At 37.3% G+C, this 26,501-nt stretch overlaps 6 protein-coding genes across 10 annotated transcripts; 3 read left to right on the forward strand and 3 right to left on the reverse strand.

Annotated features, from left to right (window-relative positions):
- Positions 1-79: 79 nt before the first annotated feature.
- LOC121771576 (ESCRT-related protein CHMP1B-like) lies at positions 80-1,009 on the reverse strand. Its single transcript, XM_042168398.1, has one exon. It carries the CDS (start codon positions 891-893, stop codon positions 282-284), a length of 612 nt encoding a protein of 203 aa, XP_042024332.1. The 5' UTR covers positions 894-1,009; the 3' UTR covers positions 80-281.
- Positions 1,010-2,252: 1,243 nt separating this feature from the next.
- Positions 2,253-6,170, forward strand: LOC121771577 (anoctamin-like protein At1g73020). Its single transcript, XM_042168399.1, has 16 exons — positions 2,253-2,429; positions 2,615-2,684; positions 2,766-2,881; positions 3,147-3,273; positions 3,349-3,449; positions 3,534-3,625; positions 3,716-3,820; positions 3,910-4,179; positions 4,327-4,459; positions 4,530-4,643; positions 4,743-4,813; positions 4,913-5,040; positions 5,157-5,239; positions 5,332-5,439; positions 5,525-5,683; positions 5,779-6,170. Exons 1-16 carry the CDS (start codon positions 2,253-2,255, stop codon positions 5,920-5,922), a joined length of 1,998 nt encoding a protein of 665 aa, XP_042024333.1. The 3' UTR covers positions 5,923-6,170.
- A 1,980-nt stretch (positions 6,171-8,150) lies between these two features.
- Positions 8,151-9,807, reverse strand: LOC121772749 (60S ribosomal protein L28-1-like). The gene is made up of 4 exons (XM_042169959.1): positions 9,703-9,807; positions 9,467-9,616; positions 8,826-8,986; positions 8,151-8,454 (listed from the first exon to the last, which is right to left on the reverse strand). Exons 2-4 carry the CDS (start codon positions 9,612-9,614, stop codon positions 8,326-8,328), a joined length of 438 nt encoding a protein of 145 aa, XP_042025893.1. The 5' UTR covers positions 9,615-9,616; positions 9,703-9,807; the 3' UTR covers positions 8,151-8,325.
- A 257-nt stretch (positions 9,808-10,064) lies between these two features.
- On the forward strand, positions 10,065-11,805 carry LOC121770556. 3 transcript variants are annotated; one of them, XM_042167288.1, is made up of 5 exons: positions 10,065-10,214; positions 10,827-11,215; positions 11,296-11,358; positions 11,429-11,464; positions 11,542-11,805. In XM_042167288.1, exons 1-5 carry the CDS (start codon positions 10,181-10,183, stop codon positions 11,551-11,553), a joined length of 534 nt encoding a protein of 177 aa, XP_042023222.1. In that variant the 5' UTR covers positions 10,065-10,180; the 3' UTR covers positions 11,554-11,805. The 3 variants fall into 3 exon arrangements, with proteins under 3 accessions (XP_042023222.1, XP_042023221.1, XP_042023220.1); XM_042167287.1 differs by having other exon boundaries at positions 11,554-11,805; XM_042167286.1 differs by having other exon boundaries at positions 11,559-11,805.
- A 5,263-nt stretch (positions 11,806-17,068) lies between these two features.
- LOC121771106 (uncharacterized protein At1g51745-like) lies at positions 17,069-21,162 on the reverse strand. 3 transcript variants are annotated; one of them, XM_042167897.1, is made up of 4 exons: positions 21,031-21,162; positions 20,275-20,594; positions 18,397-19,322; positions 17,069-18,314 (listed from the first exon to the last, which is right to left on the reverse strand). In XM_042167897.1, exons 2-4 carry the CDS (start codon positions 20,463-20,465, stop codon positions 17,275-17,277), a joined length of 2,157 nt encoding a protein of 718 aa, XP_042023831.1. In that variant the 5' UTR covers positions 20,466-20,594; positions 21,031-21,162; the 3' UTR covers positions 17,069-17,274. The 3 variants fall into 3 exon arrangements, with proteins under 3 accessions (XP_042023831.1, XP_042023829.1, XP_042023830.1); XM_042167895.1 differs by having other exon boundaries at positions 20,877-21,078; XM_042167896.1 differs by having other exon boundaries at positions 20,712-21,078.
- Positions 21,163-21,296: 134 nt separating this feature from the next.
- Positions 21,297-25,083, forward strand: LOC121771107 (RWD domain-containing protein 1-like). The gene is made up of 11 exons (XM_042167899.1): positions 21,297-21,424; positions 22,097-22,162; positions 22,251-22,318; positions 22,435-22,468; positions 22,595-22,664; positions 22,853-22,910; positions 23,240-23,368; positions 23,873-23,964; positions 24,161-24,245; positions 24,474-24,549; positions 24,632-25,083. Exons 1-11 carry the CDS (start codon positions 21,418-21,420, stop codon positions 24,682-24,684), a joined length of 738 nt encoding a protein of 245 aa, XP_042023833.1. The 5' UTR covers positions 21,297-21,417; the 3' UTR covers positions 24,685-25,083.
- The last annotated feature ends 1,418 nt before the right edge of the window (positions 25,084-26,501 follow it).

Genomic DNA, 26,501 nt, shown 5'->3' on the forward strand with positions numbered 1-26,501 from the left:
AAATAAACTTCTGATAATAATCAATTTATAATCAATTTAATCAAAATCAAAATGAAAATGCAGAATTGATAGCCTTGTGTAAACCAGCAACACAGATTTGATTAATTAGAGAGATAAACGGATTGTCAAAAGGAAATTATACACATAATACCAGAATAATCAGATAAACTGGAGAAATCACGGATTCATTGTACATCACAGAGATAGAAAACAGCAAAACCTAAGCAAAATCGATATAGAAAAAGCCTAGGTGCCGAAGATCTTCAAAGCAGCTCAAAACCCTAACCACGCGCCTTGAGCTCCGCGAGGCGTCTGGTGAGATCGTCCTCGTCGACCTTCTCGCTGCTCTTCACGGCAACGGCGTGCGCCGCCGCCTGCGGGAGGCCGACCGACACCTCGAGGCCGTAATCGTCGGCGACCTGCTGCATGAGGCTGTTAACCTCGCCCTCGGGAGTCGAGAGCGAGGTGCTGCCAGCCATGGAGCTCTCCATGAATTCGGCCTGCACCTCCATGTTGACGAACTGGCGCTCGAACTGGTCCATCGTCTCCGACATCTTCTGCAGGTTGCCGGTAGCGAGCGTGGACTCGAGCGATTTGACGATGCTGCCCATGGACTTGCTGATCGCGTTCATCTTCGCCTGCGTGTCGAGGCGCGCGACGACGGCGTCGAGGCGGGAGGAGAGGCGGAGGTAATTCATCTGCTCGTTGCGCTTGCGGATCGAGTTCTCGGCGTAGATCCGGGCGCCGTCCATGTTGCCCTTCTCGATCGCCTTCTTCACCTTTAATTTCTCAGCCTTCTCCTCCTTCTCGCACTTCCTCGCCTGCCTCTGGAGACTCTTCGACGTGAATTTCAGATCCATGATCTGCTGCATCAACTTCTCCGCGTTGCCCATGGCGATTTCTGGAAAGAGGATTTGAAAATTTTGGGAATTGGATTCGGATTGAATGGAATTGTTGGCTTTCAGAATTTTGGGGAAGGGTTTGGGATTTCTAGCCTTTAAATTGTCTTCGCTTTTGGAGCATGGATCGGGTGGGACGGGTGCAGAGGAAGATATTTTGTAATCGAATTGGGAGGATCTATCCGATCCGGATTAGGAGAAATGGGTCGGGTCTTGATATGTTGCGCTCTGATTGGATGGATTTTGTCGGGTAAGTTACCGTTACAACGACTTTTTCCGAAACGCGTAGACAAATTATTCTAATTGTATAAAAAATAATTCTATATAAATTGAACCCAAAAAAATTATTGGATATTAGTTCTTCCAGTTAAATAAAAATATTACATTTTCTTTAATAATTATGTTTTTTTAATACACTTCATTACTGATATTTAACATTGTACTTATAAGTAACATCATTACATCAATGTATAGATAAATTCATGAATCATGAACCTATTTATATTACATAAAAATATAGTACTAGTTGGGAGTACTTCTATTATCATCCTAGCTATGAAAAACTTTTTATTTTGTCCATTTCACCATTTTAGATCTTTTATTGTATCTCAACTTTCTATCTTCCATGTGATTCCTAACATTTGATTATTTAATGATATTTATTCTGCATAATTTCACCAGACTATAAATGATTAACAAAAGTTGGAATAGTACTACTAAAGAAGAAGGTTTGTATGGAACAAAAGTTCCAATTACAAATTGTAGTTTCTTGTAAATTATGATAGACACCTAACCAAAAAAACGAAATTTAGAACAAAGATTCTGCATGGAGCAAGATGTGAAAAGGTCCACGTGTAAAAGAACAATTTTTTATTCCAAAAATTTCATTTTTCCATAGTCATTGTGCAACACTGAGGAAGAAAGAGGTATGATGATGAAGATACAATTTCTCCCCCTTTTACCACTACTTAAATTGTTTCTGTAGAAATCAATGGTGTATTGTTAAGTGGTTATTTTTGGTTTTATTTATTTTCCTGATAGAAACAAAAATTAGCAGTCTTGATTGCCACGTGTAAGCCTCTCCCTCCCTGAGCTCGTGTGTCTATTACTAGTAGGATCGATTTTCGTCTTTTTCCTATTTTTCCCTCATTGTCATCCCTTCTGTTTTGACAAAAACATGGAGGCAAGGATTCGTGTAGATTTGACATTTTTTAGAGAGAAGAGAGTATGTGCAGTTATGAGGGAGAAAAGAGACCCTTTTTGCTTATCTTTTAGATTATTGAACAAAAATTAATAGTACTATTATATTTGGAGGTGCATTTTTCTGATTTGGGGCGTTGGAAATGACCGATAATGACAGGGAACAAGAAGGGCGTGTGTTTTGAGATAGCATTGGCGGTTCCCAAATGGGGTGAAAACAGAGGAGATGAGAGAGAGGGAGCTCATTGCGTTGATGTTCTTGTTGATGAGCTCAGGAAAAATGGGCTCATTGTTGAAAGAGATGATGGCCTTCAAAATGAATTCATCAAGGTAATAATTTTATCTTTTCATTGTCTCTTGGATTCCTATTTTCAAGTTTCGATCTTTTCATCGAATCACGTATGAAATCAGTCACATTTTGCTGCATTCTTGATTTACATATGTTAAGAGTTCTTGGTTCTGTGATTGTCTTCCAAAACTATGCCAAACGACGTCGATATTGCCCTTATTTGCAGTTGGCAGCATCGGATGAAGTCATTGGAAGGGCTGCAGCTGCATTGCAGTTCAGAAAGCCAACTTATTTAGGTGATTGGTTCAGTTAGCTCTCATTTTAGCATATATATATTCTGTTGATTTTATTCTTGCAATGACCCGTGTCTCCTTCAGGGATGGATCTTCCATTTGAATGGGAGGAGGCCGAGGCTTTCATTAGGCTACCAGACGGCTCCTTGTTCAGTTGGTGCGAACGATTCCATTGCTACAATCATATAATATACGGGATTGTAAGTCGTACATACCTAAAACTCGTTTAAATCAGCGTTAGTAGTACGATTTAGTGAAGGGGTAAATCCATTGTTCATATGGAACTACTGTGATAGTTCCATTGAACTCGTTTCCGTTTCGTTATAAAAACTAGAGGGTTGAACTCTAATGCCAATCTTGTTACATACTATTGTGCAAGAAGTGCATCTGTGATTAGTAAAATTGGACTCAGTCTAGTTTTAATCCCTTTCCGGAGCTTATGCTGATTAAAGCAGAAATTGGCAGGTAAACACTGCAGAGTCTGTTGTAGTGCTGAGATCTGATAGTAAAGAAGAAAACTGGAAACCGGGGGAATCTCTACTCCTGAAATTAGAGGCAATGGACGTCGTCAAAGAAGTATTTCCACTGCATGGTACTCATCTATCTCATATGTTTAAGTTGTTCCAATGCAGATATTACAATAAACCATCATATATCTTCTTCCTAGATGAAAAGAAGCGAAAGCAACTCTTAAAAAGTTGGGCGATGAACTGGTCAGACGTCACACACCAGCCAATCGATGATATTTGTGCCTATTATGGGATGAAGGTAAATGCTAATGCCCAGTTGTTGGACATAATTGTTAAGGGATTATTCTAACTTTGCTTTACTCAAACAATGCATGTCGTGAAGATCGCCACCTATTTTACGTTCCTTGGGATGTATACAAGGTGGTTACTATTTCCGGCTTCGCTGGGTCTTGTGGTGCAGTTGATGGACTTTGGGTAAAATCTAGAACTTTTTTCTGCAAGTGCATATTCTATTAACTTAAATCAACCCCTAGAAGCTCTAATCCCCTACCTTTGTTTGTGTAGATCGTTGCAATTTGCGGTTCTTCCATTTTTCTTCATGTCCTTCATATCATGGGTTGTCCTGTTTTTCCAATTCTGGAAACGCAAGAATGCAGCCATTTCAGCTAGGTGTGTATCCGGTGTTGCTTCAATGACATCATATTATTTCTCCTCTCCCGTGTTATATCTTCTTGTTTTCTCTTGTCGGTGTGATGCAGGCTGCAGATATATAATTCAGCCTCTTTGGAATGCGAGTATAGATCTATGAAACCGGAGCCAAGCTTGTCTCGGTTTCCCTCAGAACACATGAGGAAACAAAATATAGATAGAATGAGAGAAAAGGCGAATTTCCAGAGGCAAGAGTGGTTTACTTGGCTGCTAAGAGTAAGGAACGACGCCTTCATCATACTGAGCATCATATGTCTCCAGCTACCGTTCGAGTTAACTTATGCTCATCTTTACGAGGATCTAGGAACAGATGTTCTAAAGTAAGTATTGGACAAACAAAACCCGCAACTCTACGCTCATTGTTATCAAATGAAGAAAACTCAAGCATTAGTAATTATTATGAAGAATAAACTTTGAGGGCAAATTATTATTATCTGTAAATGTGTTCCTCTGTTTGTATTTCCCAGGTTTGGTCTAACGGCAGTTTACCTCCTCGTGATCCAGTACTTCACAAGGATGGGTGGCAAGGTTGCTGTGAAACTTATTAAATACGAAAAATTCGACACTGCAGAGAACAAAGCAAACAGCTTAGTATACAAGGTAGTTAGAAAGATGAATGCACAGTCTTTGTCGTCTGAAAGCTATGCGACTCTAATTTTGTCCTAAGCAGGTATTTGGCGTCTATTTCATGCAATCGTATATTGGAGTATTTTATCATGCTCTACTGCATCGTAATATCACAACTCTCCGACAACTTCTAATCCAACGCCTGGTAATATCCGAGGTAGAAATGGATTAATTGACATCTTTCTTTTGCAGATTTTACTTCAATTAGTCATTTTCGATTTCTTGTGGTTTTGCTGCCCCGGTAACTGTGTTTTAGGTGATTGAGAATCTACTGGAAAATGCTATTCCGTATTTGTCGTATCGCTTCAAGAAATACAGAGCTGTCAGGTATATTCGACTGCATAACGTTACAACTATCTTTCTAGTCCACCTCTGGGGTGATCGAGTTTGTATCTGAAACAAGTGAGCTTCGTGCACCACTTGAAGGAACAAGGGAAAGCGAGACAAAGAGTCATCAACTGGCAAATCGCGCTTTACTAGGGTCGAGAAGGAGTACCTTAAACCTGCTTACAATGCAAGTATAGGCCAGGAAATCGAAGATGGACTTTTTGATGGTAATACACGACATCTTAAATCGCTTTAATAAGACAAAAAACAGAAGTCTCTTCGATTTGCATGTTAAACTGTTCATATTTGATGACTTATTCGGGATATTAACAAATGCTGGCAGATTTTCTGGAGTTGGTGCTGCAGTTCGGAATGATCATGATGTTTGCTTGTGCATTTCCTCTTGCATTCGCCTTCGCAGCAATGGTAGTATATATGAGCTTTGTAATTCGTGTGAAATTGTGAAAAAAGAGCAAATCTGTTGCATAACGATCTCTTGTTTTCGCGCTGATTTGCAGACTAACATAACAGAGATTAGAGCAGATGCTCTGAAGTTGCTTGCAATGATGAGAAGGCCCACACCTCGTGCTGAAGAGACGATTGGAGCATGGCTAAATATTTTTCAGGTTTCTTTCCCTACCCGAGTCATGACTAAGTTCCATTTCCTAACATCTTTTCAGCTTGTGAACTCGGGTTGTGTTCTGTTTTCAGTTTCTGATAGTGATGTCGATATGCACTAATAGCGCCCTCCTAGTATGCATGTATGATCGCGAAGGAAACTGGAACCTGTCGCCCGGGCTTGCTGCAATCCTAGTCATGGAACACGTTCTCTTGTTCATCAAATTTGGATTCTCGCGCATTGTCCCAGAAGTAGGCGCCTCATTTCTACTTCTACGTGTGCATTCTCCCTCCCGGTTGTAGTAAAATTTGCTAACTCGTTTTTTCTTGAATTACTCGTCTAACAGGAGCCGGCATGGGTGAAAGCTGCTCGGGTGAAGAATGCGACTCAAGCAGAACAGGTGTGTACTAGACAACTTTTGAGAAGCCTTTACGGTGATGAGAAATGCTTCGATGAAGTAAGGTCTCATGTATCCAAAAAGGATGCCTAGGGACGTTGAATCGCCAGAACCGGCTTCGATTCTGAGACCTCGTGAGTCGTGGAATATGATCCAGCTCTCGCCTATTGTAGGATCTGCCCGGAAGAGGTGAGAGTGACCGGTGTGATGGTCGTTGTCCGAACGGAACAGATTGTTGTGTTATGTGTGTGTTATTACTTAGGGTTTTGTTTGCAATTAGAGTATGTGTTATGTAACAAAAATAGTTATTGTTTGCCTATGATTTTGCTTGTCTGTATGTAAAAAAGGAATGTGTATATATACATTTATATTTTTGAAGAAAACACCATTGCATAATGTGGAAAAACAAGTTCCACACTACTCTAAAATCACTAGAACTACCATTAAATTTGTTATCTCACTCTTTCTTTTTCTTTTTTTTGTAATTGCAATATTAAATTTAAAGATCATGTCATGGTGGACTAAATCCGAGACCTTTGGTCTCAGACTCCTATCTGAAGGTTAGGTCATTTTCCTTCTGTCGACCTGCTCGGCTATTGCTTTAGCCCATTTCTTGATTTCATCCTTGATCTTGGCTGAATCCAAGTGCTTGATAGACTTCACACCGGGATCAATGTATATCTCCGTGAACCAGAAGCCGGCCTTTGAGTTTGAACTCGAACGCCTTCGTTTCACTCCATTGCCGGAGTTCTTGATGCTCTGTGAATGTGCTGATGCTTCCTTAAAAGATACAGATTTGCCTATGGAATTCACTTCCATCTAATCGATATTAACTATGTTCGTTGATATATTTATATGACACAAAATATAGTATGAAATAGAGTGGTGATTGTTATGTAACTTGCACCTCAAGTACCTCAACTTGATCTAATTAACTCTACCAACTTCTAATTAAAAACGAGTTGACTTGATAATGATTCCAACTGCTAGATCTGTTGAGTTTAAGGGAAGCATATAATTTATGTGGGAATCTTCGAATTTTGTTTAGAATTTGACTTGTTTATTTTGCGTGTGAGGGAGGAATTTTGACCTGGCTCGTAGAAGTGTGTGAGTTTTCCAACACGCTGCTTTTCCTTATAATCGAAATTCTTGTAATAGTAATATTTTTCATTTTAATTTGGCATCATCACGTCACGTCATTGACAAGCTTATATTTAATGGTGTAATTGAATCAATTGCGGAACTCGTATGATGAAAAAAAATGTCACCTATATCGGAAGCCAAAAAACGGTGTGGTGATTGTCACTGACAATGGATGGTAAAGACTAAAGAAGAAAGGATTAGAATCCCAATCCCGAAAAGCTAGGCAGAGCTGTTTCACTATAAAGTCGGCCGCAATCCCAGATACCGAATTTATTTAGAGTATTTTTGCCCTCGTGGGGCGACGATAGGATCAGTCGACGACCTAACCCTAGGTAGTGGATCCTCCATTGAGTTGAATTGGGCTTAGTATTTCAAATGTCCCTTTTAAACAGTAGTAGTATAAATTATTTATTTGAAAATTTATCATCAATATTTTTTAGACTATGCTAGTTAATTAGAGGTTTAATTTTACTTATTACTAATTCGAATATTAAATATACAAATTGTGTTAAAAGTAATAAGTTCCAACAACCTTAAGCTTGAACCTTTCAGTTAATCTGCTCATCTTCTGTCTATACTTCAATATCATATTTATTCCCACGTATCTTTCATTTTTCACCCAGTAAAATTCCACCAATGTTAGTGGAGTATTGAACATAACCAATTTAGGAAAAAAAACATAAATTGAAAACCATGAGCAACTTTACATTTACAAAATATCAAGTAATACTGATTTTTGAGAGATTTATTGTGAAAAAAAGACGAAGTGCAAATTTTTTACAGCTGCAAAGTTACGGTATATAATTTATACCGTAACTTTGCAGTATATACCGTAATTGCGGTATATACAAAATTCATACATTTGTCGTACCTAAATCTGTCGGTAAGGTATCATACCGTACCAAAAAATATGACATACCAAAAATTCGGTATTTTTCAGTATTTTTCAATACAATAAGTGTATTTCGATATTTCAATATATTTTGCCGGCCCCTATTGCTGACCTGGCTCATGAAATATTTTAGATTCTGGAAGGAGAGTTTTCCAACACGCCTCATGCCAAGAACGAACGGATACGAGATTCATAAAAAAATGTGATTTTTATTTGGATTGGAAGGAGCAGAAAATGAGAAGAAAATGGTAAATAAAGGAGCAGGGCGATTTATATGCATATATAGTGGTCCAAAAAATAAATACCATAGCTCCACTCAATAAAATCTGAACCATATATAAGTGCACGAAAAAGACAACTGCAAAAAATTTGGTATCCATGGCACGTATAAGTGCACGAAATAGACATGAAAAGAAACTCAAGCTTTATCCATCGGCTGCTCAACATATTCTAACCCAGATCTAGGCGATCATTCTCTGCCTGTTCTTCTTCTTGGCTCCAGACTTGGAAACCTTGAGACTTCTGTTAACAACACTTAACCTTGCAAGTGCGGCCTTCTTCAGGTCCGGCCTGTAATGGTTATCAGCCACCTGCAATCACAAGAGACGCAGTTAACATGACATGCATCAACATCATCCGCATGGACTTGAGCAATAATAGTTGTAGAAACAAATATGATTGTTCTTAGTTGAGCAACATTATCTACTTGATCGATTTCCATCATAAAGATCATCATCTTATAAGAGTGTTACTTAAAACAGCAAAGGATTCTAAAACTCATGAGATAAGACCATAAAAGAGAGCTGAGCATATAAACAACACTAGTAACATTTTTGCTAAAACAGTTTTGCCACATTAAGAGTTCTCATTGATGAGTTTATCACTAGTGTAGACAAACAATGCAAAACGCGGAAATAACATACATGAAGCACTAGCTGAAACAGGGTCTATGTTATATTACCTGATTGACAACAGCCTTTGCCATGCGGTTGAATTCCTTCTTCATGAGAGACTTGTTAAGCAAAGTGGAGGGCTTGTTCTGTTTCTTGGTCTTAGTTGTTGCAAGCAGCACAGACTGATCCTTTCCTGGTTGAATGGTCACAGTTTTCTTGTTTGCCAATCCTATTTACAATCCATTAGTAAAAATATGTGCAGAGCAGAGTTCAATTTGATGGATGTGCATACACAGCCAACTTCCAACAGATATCCAATCGATAACCAATCAGGAAAATTCAGCAATCCAGCAAATGTAGCACAAAAACAATCAAAATCTCTGTTCTCTCTATTTAACAATTGGTGCATAAACAATAAGCAATACTCTTGTAAAACAGAACCAAAATAGAGATGCACTGAAAATTGTCCGTACAAATGCTAGCCATACATAGATTTGCGATATGAGAGGTCCTTAGTAGACGGCAGAGAAGCCATTAAAATCGTCTGAGATTCACAACAGGAACTATTTTACAATTTAATAGTGAATAATAAATCCAAAAATCTTTTACAAAAACCGAATCAATCCTATCACTCTTTAATCGAAAAAAACACGAACAAAATTTCATGGCGAGAAATCACGCTACAAGGAAGAAAGTTCGAGAAACAAACCAGAGTGCTTGTAGGAGTGCAAGTTGTAGAGATTGTTAGGCTCCTTGCTGAACTTCACACTGGCGGTTCCGTTCCCGAACTCCTTCACCAAAAACGAATTGTTCTTCTTCACGATCTCCCATATCAGCTGCCCAGGAACCGTCGCCATTTCTGATGCAAAACAGCAAAGTTAGAATCAAATAAGAATCATCAATGCTTGAATTGCATCTACACACTGCTGACGAGCGAGGATTAACCTGATAGAGAGAATGGGGAGTCGAGGGTTTCACAGTGAGGCGGCCTTGAGGAAGACTGATGGAGACGATGTTGTGAAATATATGTGTGATTTGGGAATCGGGGCATAAACCCTAACGAGATTCAATGACAGAATTGCCCCTCCATATGCTGTTACCAAAATAACAGAAATGCCCCTACGGATCCTGTTATCGGAATATCAGAGATAATAACTGAGATTATATATAGGCCGTTAGATTGGATTTTTTGATGACCGAGATTAATCTATAAACGAAATCTGCAATTGCATGGCGGAATCTGTAAAGGGTAATTTGGTAAAAACCAGACACGTCTTTTCATCTTCACCCCTTTTCTTCTCCACGACGCTTGTTAATGTTAATCATTTGCTCTCCAAAACTGATTCTCGATATTTTGAAACTCATTTTTATCTAGAAATCCGTATCCATTTCAAACTTGATATTTCAGTTCATCAATCGGAAAATGGGACAATCGACTAATCTTCAAAAATCAAAAGGTATTACCTATTTATAATTCCTAAACTTATTACTGTTCAATTATCGGTTGAAGATCACTGTTACTGATTGCATTATCGTTCAGATAATTTACAGTTAATGTGGATATTTAATCGGTTATAGAATGGCAAGCTCAACTTTTAAATCACAAATCATGTGTAGAATTTCATTAATTTTATCTTCTTAAAATATGAAATGAATTCCTGACAAAATGACCAGTAGTTTAGGATAAACTGTAAAGCTCACCCATAATATATAATGTTCTTATCTGCATAAAAGTTGAAAATTATATTTACTTTTTTTGAAAAAAATGATTGGACATTCAATGTCTATGAACAGTATTTAATCTGAAAAAAAGGAAAGAGTTTAGATTGTACTATATTTTATAACTGTTGATATACATATTGCTCACTATATAGAATGTTTGCTTTGTACAGATTCTCATGTTTACAGATTTTCAATGATATTATATCTTCTCGTAGTTTAGAATCGTATGCTTTGTCTGTTGATTGGTTATATATACAGGTTTAGTACTGATTGGTGTATAGATTTTCCTCTCTAGGAATACATATTTATTTTAACATAATTTTTCACATATTTGGTTTTTTTTAAAGGTACCAAACGACCTGCTGCCCATTACTCGGATATTGAGTCCGATGCTGCCACCTTAAAGTCCCAGAAAATACAGAATGAGCTAATGGACGCAATGCATAACGTAAGGGAAACAACATCTGCATTCTTTAGGCTTTTAAAAGATTTGCCACCGGGTCTAAGGAGGTTAAAGTCCACCAAGATTATATGCTACGCAACGATGAAGCTTTTGGGGTTGTCACAAGCTCAACCAAAAAATGGAAAGGAAGTAGATCTTGTCTCAATGCTGAGGCAGGCACTGAAGGATGAGAAGTTTGATTGCCCAGAATGGATTGAGGCCATGGAATGCATAGTGGAGACCATAGAACGCAAATCTGAATTCATACGGAACTTTCACATGCCAAAGGATGAGGTAAACATATTGCTGATAATTGTAATGCATATTTCAATATGTAATATACTTGCTACTGATTTTTATGTTGTTGTTGTCAGGTTCCTGAGCCTGAGGGCGGGAGAGTTGGGGATGATGACGTTGTGGCTACAAATGCTATTGAGGTGAATAACGTTATTCAAATCAGATTTAGCATTGATAATCTATTACTATAACATGTTCTTTGTTTTTCAGGCTGAACAAGATGTTCCTGAGGCTGATAATCATGAGGTAATATTAAATTAAACATACAGATTAATATAATGTTGTGAAAAACAAATTGTGTTTTTACATACTGATTATATCAGGTTGTTCCTTAGTTTAGTTCCATCCAATGATCGTTTTGGTAAAGGAGAAACATTGGAGGTGAATGAAGAACAAGAACAGAATATTTTGGATCCATTATAAAGATGACCAGTATTGTATGCTTTTGCTTATTATATTGCAATCATACACTGATTAACTTGTTTAACTCATGCCATTTTCAATGTTTTAGACTCTATCCACTATCTGCTTTTGTGGAGACACTTTTCTTATTAGTGTATCTAATAGTAGTATTTTTATTACTAAAACTTTTGTTATTATAGTCATCTGGTGGATGTTTCCTATATTGCAAACTGAGTATTAGAATAGTTGATGGAAAACTTTCTCCACTAATAAAAGATCAACCAATACTTTAAATTGCATCGTATTCCTTTTTTTGGATGTCCTAAACTTTTAGTTGAATTATTTCCTTTTTAAATAAAATCAAAATATTTGGTCATTCTTATTTTATTTCTTCTCTTACTCTCATCTCTTTTATCTCTTTTACTTTATTCTCTTTTTTTTATTTTATTTAACACAATTTCTTAATTTAGTTAGGACGGTGGGAGTATTTTATTATAACTCATATAAAATTTTCAATATTGCATTCAAGCATTTCATGGATCAGTCTCTGCTAATTACATATCCACCTAATAATTTAAAACTTGTGTGTTTTTTTAATCGTTTACACTTAAAATCCATGACTTTTGTGTCACTGATATACAAATTTGCATAAAAGTCGTGGGTTTCAACTTTCACGTTGGAGCATCTCCAGTGGGCGGATATCCCACTAGGACATCCACTAGGACATCCCAAAAACACCTCCTGCCACGTCACTAGGACTTCCCATCCCACTGCCACGTCACTAGGACATCCCCTGCACAATCCGCCCTTCTCATCGCCCTTCCCACTAGGACATCCGGCAATAAAAAAAATCACAATAATTTAATTACGTAAAAACGGAAATATAATTTTGACACGGAATACGGGAAAGCAAAATACGGGCAAAAATACATATTCAACGAGCCGTATATATAGAGTTTTTTTTTTAAAAAAAAATAATTTCCGGACGTCCGACCCTTGCCACAGTGGCGGACGTCCGCCCGCCCGTCGCCGGGACGTCCGAGGACACCCGACGTCCTCACGGGACGTCCGTATCCGACCCTAAACGCCACAATGGCGGACGTCCCGGTCGCCCGTCGCGATGTCCAACCGGATGTCCGACCGGACGTCCGCCATTGGAGATGCTCTTATACCAAACTAGTTTTATCACCCGTACTATGCACGGGACATAGAATTTTCAAATAATGATAATAAATTATAAAGTAAGTAAACAAAGGATAAAAAGAATATAATGAAGTTCATACTTAAGAATATGTGTTAATTATATAAGTAGTTATAAGACTATAAACACAAATAGGAGATATGTGACTAAGAATCAAAGCTTGTGGCATAGTTAGAATAACATATACAAACAAAGAAACTATTCTACTAAGGATCAAAGATGAAAAAATCATATAATTTGAATAAATAAATAGTTTAATTTTGATCAATCAAACATTGATGTTCATAAATAGGAACAAAAACTTAAAACAAAACAACACTCAAGACTGAAAATCGGAAATACAATATTTCTTAACTTCTTCTGCACCTTAAAGACTGAAAATCGGCATTGCAATATTTCGTAGCTTCTTTAGCACTTTGAAGAATGAAATTATGCATGGCAAAATGCTCAAGAATTACTGATTGATTCGCGTTTGAATCTATTAACCAAATACGTAAAAAAATAAATTTTATTTTTGTGAGTTGTTGTAACATTGCTTTCCAATAACCACATGCTAATATCTTGTACTCCGTCCGTCCCATGTAGGAGTCCCGGTTTACCATTTTTTGGTGTCTCAATTTAGGAGTTCCGGTAGCATTATTCCATAAATGGTAATAGGATTCACATTCCACTAACTTTTATTCACTCACATTTATTATTAAACTAATATACACAAATGTAGGTTCCACATTACACTGTCTTTTTCACCAAATTTCCTTTATATTTTTTAAAACTTGTGCCAAACTCAAATAGGATACTAAAAAGGGACAGAGAGAGTAATATAAATCAGTCAAATTGCACACTTTTCTAAAAAAGTTTTCCGGCTAAAGGTATTCTTTTGGAGAAGAGGTTTGAATTAGTCTTTTTAATCAATAGATAATTATTCAAACAAACTTCAAAAAGATTGCATTATATTATTATAAGATATGTTTCAATATTCTAAAATGATATTTTGGTATTGTTCCAAATCTATAAGGGCATGTTCACTATGTAAGAATTGGTCAATTCTTGATCCAATTGGGGGAATTATGGTGTTTACCTTCCACTAGGGGTGTGCATTCGGGTTTCGGTTCGGTTTTTTATCAAAACCGAACCAAAACCGAAAAAACCGAATTTAGTTCAAAATCCAAACCGAACTGAACCCGAAAAACCGAAAAACCCGAACAAAATCGAAAAACCCGAAAAACCCGAAAAAATAAATATAATATTAATATATATATATATGTGTGTAATTTATTTTATTTTATATATACTAATAGAATATTTATATATAATATAAAATTAATAATACATATAATATATATAATATATTAGAATTTATTAAAAGAATATACTATATATTATATATAATATAATATATTAAATTAATAGAATATATATATAATTTGGTTATTCGGTTTTTTTCTTCGCCCGAACCGAACCGAAAAACCGAAATTTTTGTATTTTCAAAACCGAACCGAACCGAAAAACCGAAATAACCGAACCGAATTTCAAAATTTCGGTTTGGTTCGGTTCGGATATTCGGTTACCGGTTTTTTTGCTCACCCCTACCTTCCACTAATTAATTGTTGGGGTCCTTACAATTGAGGTGGGGTCCGCACTATTCATGCCAATTGAGGAAGAATTGAAATCTTGCCTTTTAGGTAAGATTTGTTTGTATATTGAAAAATGCTCCAAGAAATGGACTTGGTTTTACACATTTGCCCTACTTTTCCACTTTTCCACTTTTCCACCTTTCCATTTGGATGGATAAATTTGTCAATCCATAATTCTATTGGTTCAAAGGCTTTATTTTGAGTAATATTTAGTTCAATTCTTGGCCAATTCTAGGATACTAAACAATGGGGAAAATAATTATATATGTGGCTAATTATGGTTCAATTCTTGAAAAATTTAATTCTTCCAAATGTTAGAAATGGAAATCTCCTATAGTGAACACGCCCTAAAGGTTTTTGTTCTTAGTTTTATAGTTTGAATTTAAATTGTAGTAATAGGCTCTCTGCACGAAAAGAGCTACAGTGTGAAACTATTGCGTAGTAATAACTTATCAACTATGGGAGACGGTCCAAATACAATACAGTACATAATAGTACTCCCTCCGTCCCGACTAAGATGACACATTTCTTGGTCGGCACGAGATTTTAGAAGTTATTTGTTAAAGTGTTAAATTGGAGTGAGAAAAGGTGGGTGTAAGTATTAAAATAGATAGAGAAAGAAAAATGAATAATTTAATATGAGTGAGAAAAAGTGGTTGAGTGTATTAACTGGAGAGAAAAAGTTTCAAAAAAAGGAAATGTGTCATCCTAGTTGGGACAAACTAAAAAGGAAAATGTGTCATCTTAAGCGGGACAAATGGAGTAATTTTTAATATTTTTATTAGTAATATCACTATTGCAAAAACACAAAAAAATAAATGCTCAATTATAATGATATGCAATAAAGTGGAGTACATTTATACTAGTTTCATAAAATCCAAATATCAGTTTAGAGTAAATTGCCAAAATTGAAAATCATTCTAATTTGTAAAATACGTAATAACAAATGTCTATTATGACCACTCAATTTTATTCATATAATTGAAAGTTAGAAGGGATATTAATCGGACATGTGTACAATTTATAAAAAAAGAAAAAGAAAAAGAAAATAGAGGCGTGTGCAAGCTCCACCTTTAAGAAGGAAAATGATACTCCAGTTTTATATGGTCTCAGCATGTTAATCTTTTACTCTTCCAATATTTTTTAATTTGTCACTAAATACTTATTTTTTTGAAAGATTTTACCGAATGCAAAGATACTGCAGATTTTTGTAATGTATTTTTCAAGATAAAAAATATTATTCAATTTATCAAAATTTCTATTTGGATGATGATTTAAATTTATAAATTAATGTCGTAACTCGTACGTCAGTGTCTTTTTCATCTTATTGTGAACCAGTAGGCTGCAATTTTATTAAAATTTAAAATCTCATAATAATGTTTTAAAACATAAAATGTGGGAGTATAATTTAAGTTTTTAATTCGTGTAGTTTATCAACAAATTAGAAGAACGCGGAACAGGTAAAAATAAAGCTACAGAAAGCAATCAATAATGTTTTAAGTCTTTTTTTTATATGTCTATTTAAATTACACATATCCAATTAATATAGATAGGTGATATATTACTAAAAAGCTTAAAATTTAAATATACAAAACTTAAACTATTAAATCCCCCCAATACCCATCCTACAAACTAAACATAATATACATACAAATACATATGCCTCTTCCCCTCTATCGGTCCTCCACAGTCCCCCAAACCAGAACATACAGATCTCTCCGCCTACGATCTGTACTCAGCGGTTCAGCTCCTCCCCCGTCCACCGATCTTCTCTTTCTTCGGTATCTCTCTCCCATGCTTTCTTCTCTCCCCAAATTGAAGACCCTCTAAACATCACACCCTCTAACTCATCTCCCGTTCAGTTCGCCGACAATAAGAGCTGTCGTCACCTCCCTCTCGTCACCGATCCACCACCGCTACTGATGTCGGACCGTCGCGAGCTGTTCGCCGTGGTTGAACTCCCAATTCATCCATCTCCCCCTTTCTCTTGGCTCTATTCTTATCCGGCCATGGCGTCGTCGGGCGGCTCTCGCCGGCACTCCTTCCTCACAGCCTCGTCGTCGTGCCTCCTGCCTAGCCAGTTCCTTCTGCACAGCTTAGCTACCGTTCCTCCCGCCTGCACCTGCTTTGCTGGCTTCAGTGGTGGTGTGCTCCGGCAGATTTCTTGGTTGATTCAAGTATTGATTTGGTTTCTGAGTTAATGCTCTTTTGTTGTTTTCTGTGTAATTCATGGAACTTGTAAATGTTAATTTTATAGAGGTTTAAACTTCTACGCTATCATCTCATTGGACAACCATATTGACTAATAGTTTATTTTTCTTTTTTCAATTAATTATTTATTTAATGAATACATTTCAACCAATGAACAATTTTTTCACCAAAACTGTGTTACATTGCATCCTAAAAAATTAAATTAACGTGACAATTGAGAAAATTATGGAAGTCATAATATTATCGACTATCTTCAAAAGTTGTGACAAGATATACATTATGGAACGCGTTACGCATATTGATGAAAGCGCTTAACGACACAGGAAACGGATCATGCCATCAACTATCCGTATTCAGATCATTTCTTAGCAGATTACTAAACACACACACACACACACAGAATGATTCATTAAAACAAATGCAGTAATCAACAAATATCAAAAGTTAGTTAATTACAAAATTCTGCAAGCAGTCTACAATTTCATCTAGCAAGGTGATGAACACCTGAAACTAATTATACACAGCCAAAGCAGCCCAATCTCCCCACTCCGGCCACTGTACACTTCCCGCAACTCACTCCCCGTCTGTCCGATCAGAGGAGATAATCTTCAGACACTACCCGTTGCAGCCCGATGAGGCGCAGAGCAGTTCAAGGCTGCATTGATCCTACTGAAAACTACATTCAACGGAACACAGGCTATCGAAGGACCCCTGAGCTTCTCTCCCGCCGGCTTCTTCTTCTGTACTTGGCGTTGCCTGTGAGCACCTGTTAACGAAGACAGCGTCCTGATCTTCTTCGACAAGAGCTCATTCCTCCTCGGTTTCGGACGTTTCGTCCCCAAGCGCCGCTTGTTGGGCGGCCTCCCGCGCGGCTTCCGGTCATAGGCCGTGTCGTCATTTAGAAGAAAAGTGTAGGCATTACTCAGTTTGCCTTGGAGCTCCGAGCTGCTGCTGTAACATTCAGAAATACCGAGTATATCATCACAAAAGCCGTCGTCCAATACCTCGATCGACAGTGGGTGGCCAATGATGGGCTGGCCCCGCAATTTGCTCATCAGAGAGATATACGGGACACCCTCCGGCCGGTAGCTGGTTTTCACCTCCACGTTGACATCATACAATCCAGAACCTGCGGTATGGTGCCTGAGCGAAAAATCGGAGGAGCTGTACTTCGGGTTAACTGTCAAACGAGACTGACGATAGGGAAGCAGTCTCTGGGGCGTGGCCATTTCAGCCGTTGATCCTCGTGTTTGAGAGTCTTTGTGAGTGTTCCGGCTCCACCCACAGAAATCTTCGAGCTGTATATCTGATATAAGGGATCCACCAACCCGGTTAGGGTCCACGTTCCGACTAGAGCTGGCTGAAAAGTCATCCCGTCTGTGACCAGTCACATGTGTATCGGCCTCATCATCCATATCCACCTTCCTCGAACGAGAATTCCTCTTCCCTTTCAGCTGCCACTCAGAAGTACCTTTCTCTATCCTCTGGCCGACAGCATGAACATCAGCAGTGCCTGAACTAGTAGAACCCGTCTCATTGTGCTCTTCATTTCCTAAAGACATAGTCTCGACATGACTACTCTGGCTCGACTGGGCTCCAGCTCCAACCTGAGCCTTTTCTGATGTACCACAATGAGTCGTGGATAAACCTGCAGGAACAAAGAAAAATAGCATCGAGAGCTAAGAACCACAGATAATGCAACGTAATCCCCAGCCAATGATTTATTATACCTGCAGATAGCTTTTCTTCAGCAACAAGAGGCACATCGAACATCCCGTTTGAAGATCCATTCTCTGGAATCTCTAGCATGCTGGAAATTTCACTCTCCTTCGGTTTGGATCCAAGGAAGGCATCTGCATCTGCATCTGCATCTGCATGTATATGCGTGCTCAATGACATCACATTCTCGCATGTACTATCTGAATTGTTATTCATTGCAAGATTGTTGTTTATCTTCGATTCATTCGATTCTAATTCAGAAACCTTGCTCTCAGATGCTACAGGAACAGAAGATCCAGTAGGACTAGATTGTTGATCAGAAACAACAGGAGCAGATAACATGGGCGTACACTCCAGAACTTTCGCTAGCGGGCGCCGGCGGTTTCTCTTTTTCAGGAATTCATGAACATGTGCAACCTGAGATCTCTTTCTCCTTGTTGACGATGACACACCCATCCCCAGGTCCTCAAGTCCTCTCATACGCTTTACTCCTTCGCTTCCATCATCTGAGTCATTCGGAGTTCTCTGCCGCTTAGGCTCTACCTTAACTGCACCTGCATGATATGGTTCCTCAAATGAAACCCCGGAATGTGACGGTTCTGGGGCTGACTCTGGATCATCTACGGAAATACTTAAATTCTCATCCATATCTTCATCCCCCTCAACACGATGAGATGAAGAAGGTGACTCCTCAGCATGAGGTTGCTCCCCAGCTTGTGAATTTGGTTCAGAAGGCAATTCCAATTCATGGTAGTCTTTCCCAAGACGAGAACTCTCCAGTTCAAGTGCGTGCAAGATAGCATCTTCTCTTCGAGCATATTTGACTGCCTTTTTGGAAAGTAGAGTTGTAGATGCCTTTGCTTTCTCAATGCAATCATCATACTCCCCACATCGAAAAGCTTTCACCCGTTTCGACTTCTCTAGATTATACCAATCCCTGGAAAAATATTGACAAGAATTTAGATCCATATGCAGTCAGCATGAATAATATGTATAGGAAAGACAATTTCTGTTTGTCATCTAAAAACACCTTTCAAGTTCATACCAACTGAAGCAAGGAAGGAGGCCAGACAATAGGGAAACTACAAAACCAACAAGATAAGACAATCTTCTCCCTGTAATAATCCTACCTTTTATTATAGAGTTAAAGAGTATATGCAAAGAATAAGGTAGGGAGAAGAAGCTGCATATTTATCTGCCGAATCAAACTTATTCCATCATACCAGATATTTTTCACCATTTTTAGAACCAAACAGAACGTTAAAGAGTAATACTAATAACTTTTGTAACTGAATTAAGAATTCTGATAACCCTTCAGCACATTATCAATAAACCGATAACACGTTACCAAAAATCTCCTTCCAGAAACATGTGGATACAGCAAAAACAACCAAAGAAGCATCATTGTAAAATTGAAATACAGTATAAATCAAAACACTTCAACTAAAATTTTCAGATAACAAATTGGTGAAACGAACATCGATATTCTTTCTTCTTCGTTTCTAGAGACAAAGGGAAAGCATAAGTTTCATATTCTGTTCCTCTAGCAAAAGAAAAGTTTGTATGCTTAATGATTTCTGATTATCAACAGAAATACTAAGTCATACTATATGAGATAACTTCACCAAAACTCGAATCATCATCACAACCATTTGCCATTCTTGTGATCCTTTTTTCTTCAATTTTTTTTTAATAGAACCATTCTCTTATGACTGATTCTCTCCCTCTCTCCCATCCAAAAGCATAACCAGAACCATTTATATGACTGAACACACAATCAGCATCCAATAAATCATAACAATTCAATAACAGAAGCACACAATCAGCATTCTATCAAATCATAAAATTCAATCAAGGAAACAAACAGTAGGGCTAAACTCAATGCTTACACACTCGCATCCTCTCTGCCAAGGAGCTTCACAGGGGTCCCTGATCTCGGCGCCGGCACACAGCCCTCGGGGAGTTCCTCAGGGCCGAGAATCCTGCCGGGCCACCACGAACCGTTTCTCCTTCGAACCCAAACCAACCCGCCGACAGATATATCAATGGCCTTGCTAGGCTCCTCACTGGAGCTTCCCATTCAGAAACCAAAACCCAAAAAAATTAGGTATCTTAAACCGAATTGAACAAATAGCAAAACACCATCAAATACAGCCCTCGAGCAAAATCCCAAACCCTCGTGCACCAGCAGCTGAATTCCTTCTAATATCTACAAAATTTAGGGGAAAAACAGAAATCAGATAAAAGATTTCCACAAAACACACTGGTACAAGCTAGAGTAGAAGATTGGAGGGCTAATCCGGTAAAATTAGAGCATGAAACAAACCAAAATTAGAAAAAGGAAAAGATAGACCGACAACGCAGGCTAATCGGGATTAGAAAGAGAGAGCTAGATCTGGCTATAGAAATTAGGCAGAAAAAAGCTTTTTTCCCTATTATTCCTCCCTCAATTTCAGGGAAAATCCAGAATCTATTAATTGTTTCATCTCACATTCTAAGAGAAAACTCTGCTATTCTCCTCCGACGCGTTTCGGATTTCATCATCAAAATATTAGCTTTATAGATGCAGAGAAACAACCAGAAGATGTAGAGAAGTGTGTGTGCTCTCTGTGAAGTGGGTGATGAAATGGGATCAATAGCTAAACCTTTTTAGTATCATGAAACAGAGGAGAAGAGAGCTCATGGAAGAGAGATTCTTGAAAATCCTAACAATAATTTTTTTAATTATAATTTTGTGATCAGGCACGGCAAGGTGTATATTGATTTCGCTACACCTGTCTTACATGCATCAAATCTGTTAAAATTCTCATCAAGATTTGTTTTTGACGGCTCTGATTGATTTCAGGTGAATTTGATTAAGGCCTTTTGTATGAGGCTCTGTGCAGCTGAGCACAGCAGATTAGAAAGACAATGTCTGTGGGTCCCACGGCCTCCACTGTTCTGATTAGGTTTTTCCAATCTTTCTAAAGTGTACTGTATTCATTACTTCTTTCTGCAATCGAAGGAGGAGAGGAGAATTCATCAACGAAGCAATGACAGGTATTCTTCGTGAAAGTTGAATCGGATTTTTTGTTGATAACGAAGATTGATTTTAGGGTTCAGACTGGTTTTTGCACTGAGTAGTATTTCCAAGGTTTCAACTTTCCTTGTACAATTAGATTTTGGAATGGCTTTGAGCTAATAGTTCTATGCATTCAATGTTGAGGAGCGGTCTCTCTCTCTCTCTCTCTCAGTGGGTCAAAATTTGTCTTGATTTGCTGGGTTTAATGAGGTTTGATTTTGAATATTTTCTCTTTCTTCGGAATTCGAATATCTGAGGCGTGGTTAGCTGGTACAAATGTTATAAAAATGCTATCGAGTGGGTTTTGGCGAAGCTCTAGATAGGGGAGAAAATTTCAAATTGGAAAATGTGAAAAACTGATCATATGAATTGGTTTAGTAGACTGTGATGACACCTCCCAATTTTAGATCATATGAGCTGAATTTGGTGGCTGAGTTTATTACTCTGTTATATTACTTGTGTTGGAATAAATAAAAAAAAAGTATACTCTATAATTGCAATGTTAGAAAGGTTTAGGAGTTTGGATTTGCAATGGTCTGGATTGGACGTCTTTAGTTTTGATTGTGTAATGTGTATGAGCTGGTTTCCCTTGCAAAATATCTAACTCTCCGGTTTATTTTCATTTGGATTTGCAACAATGATTTTTAAAGACTACAAGCAGGAGCAGGACAAGGAGATCGAAGCCTTGGAAGCAATTCTTATGGATGAGTTCAAAGGTCTCTGTTTTGCTATTCCTTTTCTTTTCCCTTTTGTTATGCGCCTAAACCCTATAACTTAATCGGTCTAGTGGATTGCTTCTACTAGAAATTCATTCAAGCGAAAGTGGTCTGAATACTTCAAATCGTTGTTTTGAGATAACCATCTGTCCCCAGGTAAACATATCTTCGATGTACTGGAGCATAATAAACATTACGACTTACGAGTCAACCTTTAGGCTTTAAGTTATATAGCTCACTTCTTTGGTCTTATTGCTACTTTACTTCAACAGGATGATGAGGTGGATGATTCAAATATCCCGTCAGGTTCTACAACTTCCTTGCCACCCTTGTTCTTATTTGAAGATTATCTGCTAGTGTTCATAAGTCATACCTGATGATGGCTTTTTCTTCAGTGACTAATAGCTCTTGGCATAAATCTGTTTTTGGCAGTACGGTTGGCCTTGATTTTCTCACACACAGAAAACTATCCTGATGAACCTCCGCTTCTCAATCTTAAAAGGTCACTTATATCTTATTTTGTGGATTTTTATGTCTGTGTTTATTCACTAGTTTAGCAGTAAATGTTGAATCATATTTCAGAATTTGGTAGGAATTAATTCTACACCTACAACATGAAAATACTTTGCCAAAAGTTCCAACAAATTTCTGATGAAATTTTCTATAGCTGAAGAGTGCATATTCTTACAGTTTGAAAGGAATCCACACATCAGATCTTAGAGCTCTCAAGGAAAAGCTTGAACAGGAGGTGAGACATAAAACTGCATGTAACTTCATTGAATGACTCTTTATAGTTTCTTTTTCTCACATAATATTACATATGATGGCTTCATTCCATCAGCTATGAGTGACTGGTTGAGTTTAAGAGTAATATGCAAGAACTTGACCAGAATGATTACATGAAAATAAAGGAGAAAGCCCTTTGTGCTGGGTGAATGCGAGGATATAATGTGGCATTGCTTCTTCTCTGTTCAATCATGATTCATGAAAGCTGCTATCTTGATCTCTATATATGTAGTCTTCCGCACGACTACAAGTCTATACACCTCAAGGTATCTTATAATGCTCATTTTACAGGCAGCAGAAAATCTTGGTATGGCAATGGTTTACACTTTGGTTACATCAGCTCAGGAATGGCTCTCTGAAAGATTTGCCCAAGATGCTGGGGATGATGATGATGAGGAAGATGAGGCAGCAAAAGACGAGGTATTCTTTTTTCCTGAGTTAAATGTGTCTGATCTATCCTTCCATTAAAAAACTATATGAAGATTTTAAGCTTTTCCCTGTGCCATCACTATCTTATGTAAGGATGTTCATACTTCCTATCATGCTAAATTCCTTCAGCTAAGAGGGTGGTTCCGCACTTTCTATATTTCCTAATGATTTTTCACATCTGCCACCAAAAATGGAACTACAAGCTGAAGTTATGCCTTTGTAGTTTATGCGAGCTGACTTTTCATTCTTGTGTTCTTTGAGCATGATAGTGTCAGTTTTAAGGATTGACATAATCTTGTGTCGCTGGCAGAAACCATTGAAGATCTATGTACTTAAAAACCTTTTTAAGTTGTATGATCTGTTGGATTTCTTATTATAGGGATAAAAAATTTGTGGAAATTTCAAAAAACAAAGGCCTCGTGGGAATTTTTTTATGGAATCAATCTCGCTTTCTACCTTGCTTTATTTAATATTTTAGGTTCCGGTGCTTTTCAGGTTATTATACCACATGGAGAACCTGTTACTGTTGACTCATTTTTGGCATGGCGTGAGAAAATTGAAGCAGAATTAGCTCTTGAAAGAGCCAATTGAGTTTCATAATCTTACATCTGTTTTAATGATTTAATCCCATGGAAACGTGAATTAGGGGAAGTGGGGAACGAACCCCCAGGGGTGGTCTAGGTGATCTGATGATTGGTTTATGGATTTGAATCCCATTATGCCTTCTACGGCAAGCTGGCTAGATATGATTTTCTTAGTAAATAATTTTCTTTACCATTTTAGGCTAATGCCAGATTCTGCACTTTCTGCTCCAAAGGAGAAAAGACTTTCAGGCAGGCAGTGGTTTGAAAGTGGAAGGGCTTCCGCGGTATTTCCTCCTTCCAGTTCATTAATTCTTGTGATATTCTGCACATATTATTATATAATCATGGCACCATGCAAATTGTAGTCGTTAAAATATGCGTATATATCTATACCTGTTAGTATAGACCTTTCCTTCTAGGCATGTTCAACTATTAGGACAACACGTTATTGTTAGGACATGCCTCGGTTGAGATAGTAACAAGTTTTCCTTGCATCAATTTGGTGTATCCAGAAAGGTGCTGCAGCTGCTGCTGAAGACGATGAAGAAATCGATGAAGATATTGACTTTGATGATGACGATTTCGAAGGTGAGTCATCCTCCCCCTCCCCCAATCCCTCTTCCATCTTTCCGTCAAATAGTTTGACACGCATTTTATTATGCTGGCGCAGTTGATGAGGATGACATGATCGAGCACTACTTAACTGAACAAATAGAATCTTAAAGATGATTCGATGGGCGTGAAATGGTTTTGCTTCTTTAGCACATTAAACGCTCAACCAGATACAACACAGAAGGTTTAAGCCTTGGTAAGACAGCAATCATACTCGTCTCGAATCAAATCCCTACACGACTTGGTACGCGAAGCGAGTGAATGTTTTATGCTACTTGAGTTAGAGGCTTTCCATTATCAACAAATTTTGAGAGGCACTGCTACTTTTGAACCCTTAAATTTGTAATCAAGGTGTTCATATTAGTATATTTGATTTTGGTCTCTATTGCATCATTAGTTTATTGCTGATAAGTAGTAAATGTACTATACTTTGTTATTGAGATTTGAGATACTAAATGATACTATAACATGAAATTTTGGATACTAAATGATAGTACTTTGTTATTGAGATGTTGGATACTAAATGATACTCCCTCCGTCCCATATAATTTGGGACACTTTGACCGGGCACGGGTTTTAAGAATTGTAATGAAAAATGAGTTGAAAAAATTAGTGGAATGTGGGTCCCACTGTTATATATTAGTTTTATAATTAAATGTGAGTAGGAATGAGTTAGTGAAATGTGGGGTCCACTACCAAAAATGGTAAAAGTGAAATGAGTCAAATTATGTGGGACGGTCCAAAATAGAAAACTGGGTCAAATTATGTGGGACGGAGGGAGTACTATAACATTAATATATGGGAAAATGTCCACAAATACTATATGACGTATTGGTCTACGTGGCATATGACGTATTGATCCTCGTTGCGAATAAAAAAAAGCATTTTTTTCATATTAATCATGTGCCGGAAAGGGAGCTATGATATGTTCCAATCAGAAACATGATTTTCTACACGTGAAGTAAATAGTGGAATTTGTGATGGTGCAACACGTTGTATAGTGTTAGGCCTTTCTAATTCTAAGAAATCTACGCCTACTTTTGTTATATTCCAAAAATTATTACTCCACGATTTTGAGATTTTGACGCACGTGCATAAAATTCTATTTTGTACGTATTAGGGTTCATGGCAAAAAAATGCACATAATTAATTATCTTGTTGGAAAGCGTTGTGTTTATTAAATTGAACTATGTAAAATTACGTGTTACATTTTGATCTAAGTTATCATAAATATGGTTAGTTTCACTAGGAGAATCTTGCATCTGAATTATCATAAACGTTTTGTGCAAATTATACAACATAGTAGTATTTTTTTTATGGGATATTAATCGCTAAAACCATGAACTTTGCCTAAAATTTGGTATTTCCCATGAACTTTGAAATTGGTCTATAATATCACAAACTTTGCATTTTGTTTAGTATTTCCCAAGCTCACTCAAATAATATATTTTCATCAAAATCTTATTTTACGTAGGCAATCGTAATACGATTTGTGATATTTTAAACCACTTTATAAGTTCATAACATGTAGGATAAAAAGACGCGTTGAAAACCACGTTGATTTAATTGTGTCAAGTATGATAAAAAAGCCTCGTAAGTTAGTCAAATATAATAATAGACATGCCTAGAGAAATACTAAATAAAGTGCAAAGTTTGTGATGTTATATAGTATACTAATTTTAAAATTTATGTAAAATACCAACAATTAGACAAAGTTTATGGTTTTATGGACTAATTGTCCTCTTTTTATTATTGCCACCACCTTTTCTTTAGTAATTCTACTCCTATTTCTAATCATTGATTGATGTATGTGCCATCTAATAGTCAATAGTAATACTTCTTCTACATGTCTACATTCGTAGACTGATTTTCATCCAATCCAATTGAATTCAATTTAATTTCTATTAAATACACACACTTGTTAACTT

This window comes from Salvia splendens, chromosome 16, assembly GCF_004379255.2.
Source record: "Salvia splendens isolate huo1 chromosome 16, SspV2, whole genome shotgun sequence".
NCBI classification, from domain to species: domain Eukaryota; kingdom Viridiplantae; phylum Streptophyta; class Magnoliopsida; order Lamiales; family Lamiaceae; genus Salvia; species Salvia splendens.